At 33.6% G+C, this 12,303-nt stretch overlaps 2 protein-coding genes across 2 annotated transcripts in view; one reads left to right on the plus strand and one right to left on the minus strand.

Annotated features, from left to right (window-relative positions):
* The window catches only part of LOC149705004 (uncharacterized), an 18,550-nt gene continuing 6,247 nt past the window's right edge, over positions 1 to 12,303 (minus strand). Inside the window, exons 11-26 of the mRNA XM_089865643.1 lie at positions 12,193 to 12,295; positions 11,939 to 12,124; positions 11,678 to 11,880; positions 11,344 to 11,615; positions 10,953 to 11,266; positions 10,493 to 10,881; positions 10,246 to 10,404; positions 9,820 to 10,176; positions 6,863 to 6,961; positions 6,360 to 6,550; positions 6,201 to 6,284; positions 5,996 to 6,106; positions 5,655 to 5,892; positions 5,381 to 5,574; positions 4,601 to 4,787; positions 1 to 4,509 (exon numbers count right to left, since the gene is read on the minus strand). Coding sequence (XP_089721769.1) covers positions 4,190 to 4,509; positions 4,601 to 4,787; positions 5,381 to 5,574; positions 5,655 to 5,892; positions 5,996 to 6,106; positions 6,201 to 6,284; positions 6,360 to 6,550; positions 6,863 to 6,961; positions 9,820 to 10,176; positions 10,246 to 10,404; positions 10,493 to 10,881; positions 10,953 to 11,266; positions 11,344 to 11,615; positions 11,678 to 11,880; positions 11,939 to 12,124; positions 12,193 to 12,295 — 3,407 coding nt within the window. The 3' untranslated portion in view covers positions 1 to 4,189. The remainder of the gene's footprint in view (positions 4,510 to 4,600; positions 4,788 to 5,380; positions 5,575 to 5,654; positions 5,893 to 5,995; positions 6,107 to 6,200; positions 6,285 to 6,359; positions 6,551 to 6,862; positions 6,962 to 9,819; positions 10,177 to 10,245; positions 10,405 to 10,492; positions 10,882 to 10,952; positions 11,267 to 11,343; positions 11,616 to 11,677; positions 11,881 to 11,938; positions 12,125 to 12,192; positions 12,296 to 12,303) is intronic.
* Positions 10,058 to 12,303, plus strand: part of LOC149705005 (uncharacterized) — a 21,285-nt gene continuing 19,039 nt past the window's right edge. The window contains exon 1 of the mRNA XM_089865152.1: positions 10,058 to 10,197. The gene's annotated coding sequence lies outside the window, so the exon portion shown is untranslated. The remainder of the gene's footprint in view (positions 10,198 to 12,303) is intronic.

A 12,303-nucleotide genomic window follows, 5' to 3' on the forward strand; every position in this document is an offset into this window, starting at 1 on the left:
TAATATGTCAAAGTTTTATTTTTGCCAAAAAAACAAAGGCATTGGCTATGGACACACGTGCTCTAATATAAGCGTGGGGGGCATGTTGGGAAAAATTGTTATTTATCAATTGTTGTTATTTTAGAAGGTGCAGTCAGTCCAATACTGGGGGGGGGGGAAGTAATGTATATATATTAGGGAATTCTGGGTATTGTTTTTCTGAGTTCCTATTGGCGACTCCTGTACATAAACGGAATTGACTAATATGTTGGTTTTTTTTCCTCTTTTTTTTCGTCTTACATTGATATAAGGCAACATCCATGTTATTTTATTTTTTTTTTTCATTTTAATAATTTTTTCGCAAGCTTTTAAATTTAGTTTTTAGATAAAAGCTGGATTTTCTTTTCTTGTTAATTTTAATTTAATTTATCTACGGATCGAGTACAATTAGTTAATTTTTTTTTTCATTTATAAAGGTTTAGTAATAATTCAAAGCCAATTAAATCGTAGTTGATTTTAAATATTTTTTTCCTTTTTTTCCAAAAATTTCTTCATTTTTTTTATTTTTTTGTATTTGCGAGAAAAATTATCTGTATTGTATTTCCAAATCTAATCTTGTTTTTTTTTTATTATAATTTACCTATTGTTTGTGGTAGTTTGTATATTAGTTAGTGGTCCTCCAAAGATTGATTTCAATATTATTTTTTTCTCGTATGTATATAATCGCTAATTTTAACTTTTATTTATTTATTTATTTATTTACGATAGAAATGTGACATTAACAAATTAAGGTTTTGTTTTTCAAGTATTATCAGTTACAATTGGGGGTGATGTTTGTTTGTTTGTTTGTTTTTTCTTTCTTGTTTTTTTTTAACTACAATCTTGTGAATAGAACATAGGTATATATGGAATTATAGCCACTTTAGTTCTTATATCAATTATCTACAAGTCGGCTATTTATTTTTCGTATTGTTTTTTGTTTTTCCATCACGTTTTTTTCTTCAAAAAATGCAACTGTTTATTTACTTATTTATTTATTTATTTATGTCAGAGGGTTTCCCACTGGTTTGAATAATTAATATTTAATTATTTTGTACAAGGATAATATTTTCTTAAATGTGACCCTCCAATTTTATTTTATTTTATTTTATAATTTTTAGGGAACTAGAATATTTGTTTTTTTTTTTTTAATTTTATTTTTTATTTAAATAACGCTGAAACAAAAACATGTTATTTTGAATAGGCAGGTATCAAAAGATTTTTAAACTCAGAATATATTTGGATAGATCACAATGCGGACTTCAAAATGAGACAAATTAGGTAAAAATCGGATAATAATTAAAAAAGTTACAAATGTTTTTTTTTTTTTTTTTTTAAAGAAAAAGTGATTAATATTTTAATTTTTTAACTTTATTAAATTTAGTCCAATTTTCACACCTGGTTTGTCTCGTTTTTAAGATCAGAATATATTTGGATAGATCACGATTCGGGCTTCAAAATTAAACAAATTAAGTCGAATTCGGACCAAAATTAAAAAAATTACAAATTTTTGTTAAAAAAAAAAAAAAAAAAAAAACGTTTTTTATTCGTAACTTATTTAATTTCCGGCCGATTTTGATCCGGTTTGTCTCATTTTAAAGCTCCATTCAAAAGAAATATTATCAAAAAATACAATTTTTCATGAAACCTGCCGTTCAAGTCCAAAAAAAAAAACAAACAGAAACAACTATAACGCGAATAGCTAATCATTTATACAAATTCACACAAAACGTAAGACATGCAGCGCCCTTCCAATACTTGTTTTTATTTTCCTTTTTTTTAATAATGTTTTGTTTTTTTAAAGTAAAATTTAGTTCTTTTAATGTTGAACGAAACTCAGTAAATTAAATTTAGTATATAATATAAATTAAAAACAATATTTTCATTTTAAGATATTCTTTTTCTTAAACATTACACTTTTTTTTTTAAAATAGTAAATACACTAAACGCTATATTGCCAGCTAATTTTTCTTTAAATTTTAATTCTTTTTTTTTTTTTTTTTGCCATAACCGGTGGTTAACCAACCCAATTTTAATTAATTAAATTATATAAAATTAAATTAAATACTGATCTAATGAAGGTTTATTTATTTATTTTTTAAATTAATAATAACCCTATTAATTAATTTTTGAAACATACTCAATATTAAAAAAAAAAAAAAACCAGAAAAATTAAAAAACAACTTGTTTTTTACACCCCCCCCCCTTCCCGGTAATGTCAAAAAAAAAAAATAATAATTTGCGTTTTAATTTGGCTAAATACCATTTATATCGCGTTAAAAATCTTTTACTGATGACATGAATTTTTTTTTTTTATTTGTTTTTCTTACCATTCTTGTATATACAATGTGTGGAAATTGTTTTTTAACTCTGTTTTTTAGGGAAAAGAATAGATTAGGATAGAAAAAAAATTGGTAGAGTTCCGGCAAAGGGGAAGTATATATATATATATATTTGTTTTTTTTTTTCTTATAGTTTTCAAGATACCTTTTTTGTGAATGCAAATATTCGATCTTGATACCTTGATTAATATTTTTTTTTTTTTCACACAAAACACGTACTTAGTTTAGGAAGGGTTGTTTTTTAGAGACACTATATTTGATAAACATTTTTTTTTCTTTTGTTTTTATATCGTTTTTTTATCAATTGCCAGAAAAAGTCAGTTGTTGTTTTTTTCCTTTAGTAAATTCCACGAGTCAAAATAAAAAAAACAAAAAAAAACACGTCGCATAAAACCCTAATAACAACAAAAAAAACAACACCGTTCCGTTATTGTTTTTTTTTGGCGAATATATAAATTATGAATTTATTTATAATAGGTATTAGCATTAGCATTTTTTATGTATTTGTTTGTTTTTTTGCCAAACAAAAAAACAAAGAGCCAACCAAGGCTTAGCGCATTTTATTCAAGAGTTCAGAGTTCAGACTCGGTAGAAATGATAAAATTGTTCTATTTTTTATTATGAATTAATTAATTTAACGCAAAGGGTAAGATATTGTTGTTTATTAACTAAAAGCTTTATTAATTAATGTAAATTTTAATTTTCCCTATAATATAATTAATATATGACCGCAAGAAGCCAAAAACTACTTGTTCTTTACGTAGTTTAAACTGTTTTTTTTAGGAAATTAGAATAGGAGAGAAAAATTACCATAAAAAACAAACGCAATGCAATACGTCTTATTTACAGCTCTGAGAGAACATGTCTACAAAAAAACAAATAAAATATTTTTATATCTACAAATGAAAATGGGGGGAAAAGGGAAATTGGGTGTTTATTTATTTAATTTTAATTTTTAAAGCAAAACGTAAACACACGCATTTGTTTTTTTCTTCTTCTTCTTTAATAATGTGCTTTTGCTAAAAAATTAAATCATCGCGCGATTAAAACAGGTATGTTGGGGAGCGGGGGATTTTTGTTTTTTACGTTGTTGTTGTTTACATTTTTACGTAGTTTTCCTTTCTCTATATGAAGTTCAAGTTTTGTTTGTTTACATATTTTAATAAACACAGAGGGGGGTGGGGAAAGGGCCTAAAAGTGTAACTATTTTTTTTTTCTCTTAAAAAACACCCGAAAATAAACAAGGGTTACCCTTGTTTTTTAAACTATATAATATAATATACCAACCAAATAATTTTCTCGGTAAAGATCACATTTGGTTGGCTGGGGAAGTAAAATACAATAATTGTTTTTTTCTTTCTTTTTTCTATCAGATAATTAATTATAGATTGATTGTTAATGAGAGCGCGAATTAAGAGATTCGCTTTAGAATCCCCCCATTTATTCTCTCTACATTCTTTAGTTGGCATTAAACGTTTACCAACGAGTCAGATTTTGTGGCAAATATCGGTAAAATGGTAGGATAAGGATTTCTTAAGCTTAATGTTGAAAAACAACCGAAATATTTGTATTTTAGGGTCCATTCTAAAATGAATAAAATTAAACGCCGCTCTCTTTAACTAGGGGAGTAAAGGGGAGAAAAAAAAAAAAGTTGTTTCGATCTTTTATACGTACGTACAATTTGTTTGTTTATATATTTTTGTCACCTATATATATCAATTTGAAATATTTATATATATATAGTGTGCGCTCTACCTGCATTTTCATAATAAATTTCGAGGATATTTTTGTTTTGTTTGTTTTTTAAAGTGTTTAATAATGTAAAATGTTCATGCTGTAGCTGCGGGTGGCACGGAAGATGCCGTTGGCAAGCTAACTTCTCCCCCTGTCCCAGCCAGGGGGGGTGCCCCTCCTCCACCCGTTCCGATATTAGTAGCGGAACTAGCTTCCAAAGAAGCTACTCCGGCTCCCGCTCCCCCCGAACTAGCCCCCGCTCCTCCTCCGCTACCCGCGGATAATCCCCCTCCTATCGTCTCAACCGCGTTAGAGGCGGTAGCGCCTGTCGCCGCGCCTCCTGGGTTTGAAGAGGCGCTGTTACGCACGTGAGGCGGTACTAGAATAGAGTTCAGGGAAGGCTGGATTTTGAGCTCTAATAAACGCCATGGGGAAAAAGATTAATTGATTAATTAAATCATTGTTAACTTTGTTTCGCTCCTTTTTTTTTTTTAGGTATTACTTACCATTTTCTGTGAAGTTGAAGAGCAATGGTAATTCGCGACCACTTGGTAGCCGAGTTCCTGGTTCCCTTAGTTCGTCAAAGAAAGTGTGGGCGCATGCCTGAAGAGGCGTGATACGAGCGGAGGGTGTATACTCCAAAAGACGGGAGACTAAATCAATCGCTTCAGCCGGAGTTCGCGCTCGGAAAACCTTCAATAATTGGTGAGTCAAAAAGAAAATAAGTTTATTTTTACAGCTGGGAATAGAATTAAGGCGTTCGGACCAAAATGAAGGGGAGGTTTAACAGTGGTGTGCGAGTCCCGTTTTTTCGGTTTCGAGCCGAGTCCGAGTATCGAAACTAATTTCTTATCGAGTATCGAGCCGAGTAACAAAAATACTTTCGAGTATAGAGTATTTAGATAGGTCAAATTTTGGTTCTTTCGAGTAATTATCGAGTCTCAAATATTGACTTGTCGAGTAGCAATTTTGTAAATTTCTTGAAAATAACGAAGATGTTCAATTATCTAATATCTAACTAGTTCAAAAAGATTGTTAGTGATCAATTAAACATTGAACTGGTGATTTTCAAAATAAATGATCATGAGCTCATCGTCTGCTATAGTTGTAAGCCTCGGACTCTAGTATTTTTTGAGTATTTAAGATGTTAAAAAGCTACTCGAATCTGTCTTGAGTATCTCAATGTGTTGTTATCGAGTCAAGTACTCGGCTCGATACTCGAACCGAGTACTCGAACTTAACGAGTACTCGCACACCCCTGAGGTTTAAACCTTCTAGATAATTACTTTTTGCCAAGGATGAGCTTTAATTTGAGGGAACTTAAATTCAGTATAGTTCCTGTTCATCTCTCTAATTTGCTCTTTGGTTGGGGTGCCCAAAATCTTAATAATCTCCACTAATTGATCAACACCACTATCTCCGGGGAATATTGGTTGACCCAATAAGAGTTCAGCCAAAACACAACCAGCAGACCATACATCTTTAACGAGAAAACCACGTAATTATTTATTTAACACGCAAAAATCATAAAACATGATTAAACCACCACCACCACCTTACCAATCATAGTAGTATAGTCAGTGGCACCAAAAATTAATTCTGGTGCACGGTAATAACGCGAACAAATGTAGGATACATTGGGCTCTCCTTTGACCAGATGCTTAGCGCTTCCAAAGTCACACAATTTTAAAACTCCGGTTTCGGGATCAAGTAGAAGATTCTGCGGTTTGATATCGCGGTGGCAAATACCCAAGGAATGAATATAGGCCAAGCTTCGGAATAGTTGGTACATATATAGCTAAAATAGACATCGGGTGATGAAAAATAAAAAGGGTTGGATTAAAACGTGATTAAAACTGCATTAAATAAATTACTATAAAAAAAATTATGATATGAAATACTTTAATAAAAGAAATGGGTATAGTTTGTTTAGATTTGCTATAATGCCTAGCAACCCTGTACACTGTTTCTGGGATGTACTCCAGGACCAAATTCAGATAAATTTCATCTTTCTATAATGATAATTAATTAATTATTATTATTATTATTATTATTATTATTATTTTAACGAGTTTAAAGGAGGAGATGAATTAGGGATTATTCTACCTTATCTCCGTTGTTGTAGAAAAAATATTTCAATTTCACAATGTTGCAATGATCTAACCGTCTCATAATCTGAAGTTCTCGGTTCTTAAGGGAAATACCCAACCATAATTTAGTAATTAATATAAGGGGGGGGGGAAATAAGAGGAGATTTTTGCTCACCTTGAATCTTTTATCTTGGAGAACCTTCTTTATGGCAACTAATTCACCAGTCTCCACCAACCTGGCTTGGTAAACAACCCCGAAGGAGCCATTCCCTATAACCTTATTGTCTGTGTAGGAAACCTCCTGTGGTCTGTCGGGACCTTGACCAGGGGTTGCTACGACAGTCGTTACTTTTCCACCATCTTTACCTGTTAAAAATGGTGAAAAAAACGACACCCAAATGTTTAACACTCTATCTTAAGTGATTGGCTTATATTAATATTAGTCAAGGTTGTAACAACCGCAAGGTTTACCAAAAATAACACTCAAGCAAAGTTACTACAGGGTTTAGGATAGAAACAAATAGCCATTAAAGATACGGGATATAATCTTGGACCTTTTTAACGGGAATTACCCATTACCAATGATGGAAGGTCAAAGGTTAAGATTTTAGTTAGTTTTGGGGTTAGATTGGATAGGGTTTTCGGGGTTACTTAATAAGCATTTTGGATAAGACTCACTAGTGACTTTAACTGCGGTAAAAGCCCCTGACATAACTCTCGGACCTTCGGTAAAAGCTGCTGTAAGAGATGTAGTTCTTGGTCTTCCACTCATCGTAATTTATACGTAACCACAGTTAGAATAAGTTATAACCAAAAGATCTAACCTAATTTTCAGTTCGGACTGTATAATATTTTTTACAAAAATTTGACGACCTAAAAAACCACGAAGACTTTGTCACATCATATAAGTATATCGGGAATCTCTCGGCGGGTAGTTACTAGTTAATGTCCGTAGAAACTAGAAAAGTACGTAGCCAAGGCCCAAGCTTGGACGAGGCCTCCCTTTTAGGCCTTGGTTCTACAGGTACCCTCGAAAAAGTTATTTCCACGACGATTATTCAAACGAACCAAATTTTAAAACTTAAACAAAATAGGCGTTTTCGGCCGATCCCGCTTCATAATTGTATCATAGATATGTGAAAAAATACCGCGAAATTATTACTCGATCACTCATTAACTTTAACGTTATTTCACGGGCAAAAAACAACGGGGACCGTACAAGGAGAAATGTGAAGCGATCTCCTATCCTACCCCCTACAACCCCTATTTTATCTTATAGGGACGTAGCGCAAAGTTTCGAGCCTAATTATGCCCGCGCGCTTAAGCTCTTTTATCCGAATTTATCTCCTTTACTAACGTAAAACTAGAATTTTTTTCAAGAATAAAACTAGCAAATATTTGATTAGTTCTTAGTTTATTTACTGTAATTTCACAGAAAATTGTAATGAACTTGAGAATACGAGTATGTACTGTATGAATGACCCTTATGTATGACATCTTCAAAAAGAGGAGCTATGATTGCAGGGTTCGGAACATTGACCCCTACGTCATACGCGGTCCAACACGTGAGGTTTTCGAATGAACCAATCACGAAAGGCATGATAAAGTGACGTCGGATATCGCGAAGTACAAGTTGCGAATGCAAATGCTTTCTACGATTGAAGTTATCTAAGATTAATAGAGTTTATTATTGAAACTAATTTCAATTATGGGTTACTTTAATTTAAAACTAAAAATTTGTAAGAGGTAAATATCGTCAATTCGGTTTTAGCAATTCCATTTCATTCTTTGGTTTGCTCTGGCTTCACTAAGCCTAACGTTCAAAGTTGCCAATAATTAGGCCTAACTTCAGTTTTAAGCCTAATGTTTCCCGAGATAGTGGAACGAATTTTGATGATAATTAATTTTAAGCCTATTTAGCGATAAATTTTAGATTGAATCACCAATGAACCAACGTATTTCTTTATTTTATTGACATTTTACACTTCAAATAAGAAAAATCTTTCTCTAATGTATTTCCTAGATTACTGGCGTAGATGACATTTTAGTTGTAAGGGAACTTGATTTACAATAGGTTTTCTATTTAATTCAACCCTTTTTAAGTGGCGTGAAAATAACATTCGTAATGATATTTAGATAACTAATGTTCTAAAACAAATTACACGAGTTTTGTGTACGACATTTTTCTACCTTAATCTGGGCAGGCAATGATTAGCAACGCCTCTAGATTCTTATTTACAACGTTATAGCCATCAGCCGCTGACAATAACGCGATTACGCACTTCTGTACAAAAATATCACATCACTATACACGTAATAATATTCTCTTTACGAATTTTTAATGCTTTTATACAAATCTTCGTTAAATTTGATTGAAACAGGAGAACTATAGATTTTGTCGAAGGTTGCGGATGATTTTTATGAATTATTTAACCAATTTCGTGGTTTCAAATTTACATTGCCTAAAATCTGAGGGTGGTTTTTTTTTTTTTTTTTTTTTTTTACTTTATAACATTATATTACACAGATGTCAGTTTGATAAAAGAGTTTGATTTAAAGGGGTTACGAAATAAATCTTGAAAAATTAAATCAGTAAGAGATATTAAGATATTCCTTAACAAAAATCTTAAAAAGGTTACGGTAAAAAAAGAAAGCTTCTATGGTTATCAAAATAGAGCGCAGTTGCACTGAAAAAAAAAAAAAAAATCGAGAAATGAAAGATTTCTGGGTAAGATCACAGATGAATTTTTAAAACTACCATTCTATGGTTCCGTTCCGTTCAGTTATGCCCAAAACATTTCAGTGACCTTAGGGACATTATAACAAAAAAAAAAAAAAAAAGAATGGCCCGACTGCCGAGTTGGTGGTAGTTTTTTGCATCCGCCATAGATGTTTTTTATTATTAAGAGTAGATAGTCTTAATCTTATTACATCATAATTAATATTAATTATTTACATAAATGATTGATAACATAATCTGAAAGATAATTAATAAAACTAAGCCTTTTGCTGAATAGCAAAAAATTAATTAACACTGTTTTAAGACAGAATTTATTTTGATACTGATTAATTTTTAATTTATCAGCTTTGCTGTAATAGAAGAATATAAAGACAGTAAATACTTCGGAGAAAACTAATCTGTAAATTACGTCAAAAAACTTTTCTTGATTGAAGAAATCAATTTCTTTAATTAATATTCCAAATTAAAATACTAAATAGCTTTTTGAAATCTGGAATAATTATTCTAAAACGTAAAAAAAAAGGCCCAAGCAATTTAATTTACCGGTATTTGTAGCAATTTTAGTGTAGGGCTAAAACAATTAAATGTTTAATTACAGCAAAGAAATTATTAATTTACGGTAAAAATGTTCAGTCTGAGCGGTAGTTGCCCGCAACTTCTCAAAACTGTACATTAATTTGCATTTAAATTATCATCATCATACTTATTTCTTTTTCATTTAAATGCTTCATTAAGGATAATGTCATATAATTTTAATTAAATGACGTTTCAATTAGAAGTAAATGCTCCTAACTATATACCTTACATTTGTTTTTATACTCCAATTATAGACTCGCGCGAAATCCAAGGTAGAAAAGGTAAAAACGAAAAAGCGTGTCTTACTCGGAAGAAGTCTATTGAACATTATCGGAAGTATGAGAAGACTGGTTGTTGTTGTTACTGTTAGAAGGTGGTGTAGCTCGAGGAGAAGTGCTAGGAGGAGGAAGATTAGCGGAGGAAGTGGTGGCCGCGTGTTTCCAACTTCTCAAAGGCAAGGAAGGAGGATCCATCGAACCTGGTTCTTCATTTGTATCGGAAGAAGGATGAGGACTATTATTAATGGCCGAGGGTGAAGCCAAAACATTTGACGAAGCCGAGTTACTACTATTTTGCGCCATTAACTTTTGCCGAACTTCGCGGATTTTCAACTGTAAAGTGTTCTTGTTTGGAAAAATCTCTTGATGAGCTTGTTGGAAAGTTGCCGTGGCTTGAGCTATAAGTTAACGGAAATCGAGTGAGTACAATTTTTATTTCACCTTTTGGGGGGGGGGGGAATAAGTACCGGAAGGAAATAAGCCTTCATCCGCGAAAAGTTGCATAACCAAATGTCTTCTTTGATCTAAAATTCTGCGTTGTGACGAGTGAACTTTTTCACCACCGTCACTCGGTGTTTTTGGGGTTCGGGGTGACCTGGGGCTATTTATATCGCTGTCTGAAAAATCTACAAAGAGAAATTTGGATTTAAACCAAAATGGTCATCATAACCTTGAAAAAAAGATTCAAGGTCATGATGACGTTTTTCTACTTACCCATTCTAAAAGAAGCCGGATCATTTAACGACTCCAAACTGAAATTTGGGCCGAAGAATTTATTCCCTTCTGATTTGGCGCTTTTTGGTGTTTTGGGAGTATCGGAACTGGTTGATAGTCTAGATTTGAAACGCATTTGGGAGGATGTTGGGGTCATGGATGGAACGTTTGATTGCTGCTGCTGCTGTTGCGACGTTTGATTGGGGATCTGAAGGGGCGTGTCTAGATCGTCATCTTGAGCCGTGGAAGGAATTCGCTTACGATAACTTTGAACAAAAGCTCGTGGAGAATTAGGAAGGGAACTAGTTGTAGCTGCCGATGGCGACTGTTCCGGGTTAAATTCGGGCAACTTTGCAAACTGAGCTTCAAAATTAACTTCCTCTAACACCCTACATGAAGCGCGCGTTAATTAGTTACTCTGATGTCCAAGATTGATTTTATTTCCAAAACATTTTCGTACTTATCCATTCCATCCTCGACATTTCGCTTAAAAATTGGCTTCTTAGGACTTTGTATATCTTTAACAGTCGAGTTATTAGGGTCCGAGGGTACTTGTTCGGATGATACGTTATCAGTTTGCATCTTAACCTCCTCATTGCGTTCATTATCAGCGCTGGAAGGGTTAACAGTCGCGGGGGATGTGGAATCCCCTGATGTTGTATCCGCAGACTGCCTTCGATGGTTGAGCTGCCCTGGTGCTTTACCAAGTTGCGCGGGGGTTGGAGCCAATACAAACTGTTGTTTGTTATCCGTGTCCATTGGAGTATTATCAGTCTGAAAGAGTAAAAATGACACGGAAATGATGGGAAAGTTCCTGAGGGGAAACACGTCATTAAGTAACTAGTACTTACCGATGAAGCTGCTGGAATGTTCTGTGGTTGCGCAGTTTTTTCAATTTGTTGAGGTGGTGGTGGTGGTGGTTCAACATTACTTTGAGCAGACGATATGGATATAGTCGGGACGACTTTTGCAGTAGAGGTACTTGAAGACTCGGATACCCCAACTGGAATGTTGACTACTGAAGCTTTAACCCTCTTTTGATTTGACTGATAACCTTGATTGTTGTCGGAACCTAATGATAACGCTGTTGTTGATAATGTCCCGGATCGGACATTCATAACTCCTAAGATACGATACAAATATTGTCAGTTGGGCAGTCGCGAAGAAAGATACGAATGCGTTCACCTGTGAAGAATTGGTTAGCTTGACTGTAAATACTTTGCACATTGTTGGACTCCGCGGATCCAGATGATGACGTAATAATTTGCGTCACAGCCGCGGCTTTCAAGAGTAGCGTCGTTCCAGTTTGAATAGGAGAAATGGTAGCGTCTTTTTGAGGGACGAGTTGAACGTACAAAGAGTTTTCCAATCCTTTCGCGTTAACTGGTCTAAAATTCGACAATACCATTGGTAAAGGTTGGTGGTTCTTTCGGAGGAACCACTTACCTCGATGTAGCTGGGAGTAGAAATCTCTGGGATGGCGAATGAGGAGAGGAGATGGAAGTATTGGAAACCGCTTGAGGTAAATGAGCCAATTGGATACGCGAGGGTAATAATGAAGTAGAATTCATTTTATTAACAATGACACCTTGAATGGCGGCGCCAGTTGAACCCCCTTTGTTGGAGTTTGGACTGAAAATATTTGACTCGCGGTTAGATCACATTGTCGCGTCAGGATGTGACTAAGTATGTTTAGTTACTTGGTGCTATTTGGCATGGTGGAATTGGTACTGGAAGCTGGTGTACCCAACTGAATACTACCGGCGGTTGATGGCAAGGCCATTTGCAAAACGCCAGGAATACCTTTTGAA

Source organism: Phalangium opilio, unplaced genomic scaffold (assembly GCF_054372755.1).
Source record: "Phalangium opilio isolate 3A_F unplaced genomic scaffold, DU_Popi_V2 ptg000014l_1, whole genome shotgun sequence".
Taxonomy (NCBI): domain Eukaryota; kingdom Metazoa; phylum Arthropoda; class Arachnida; order Opiliones; family Phalangiidae; genus Phalangium; species Phalangium opilio.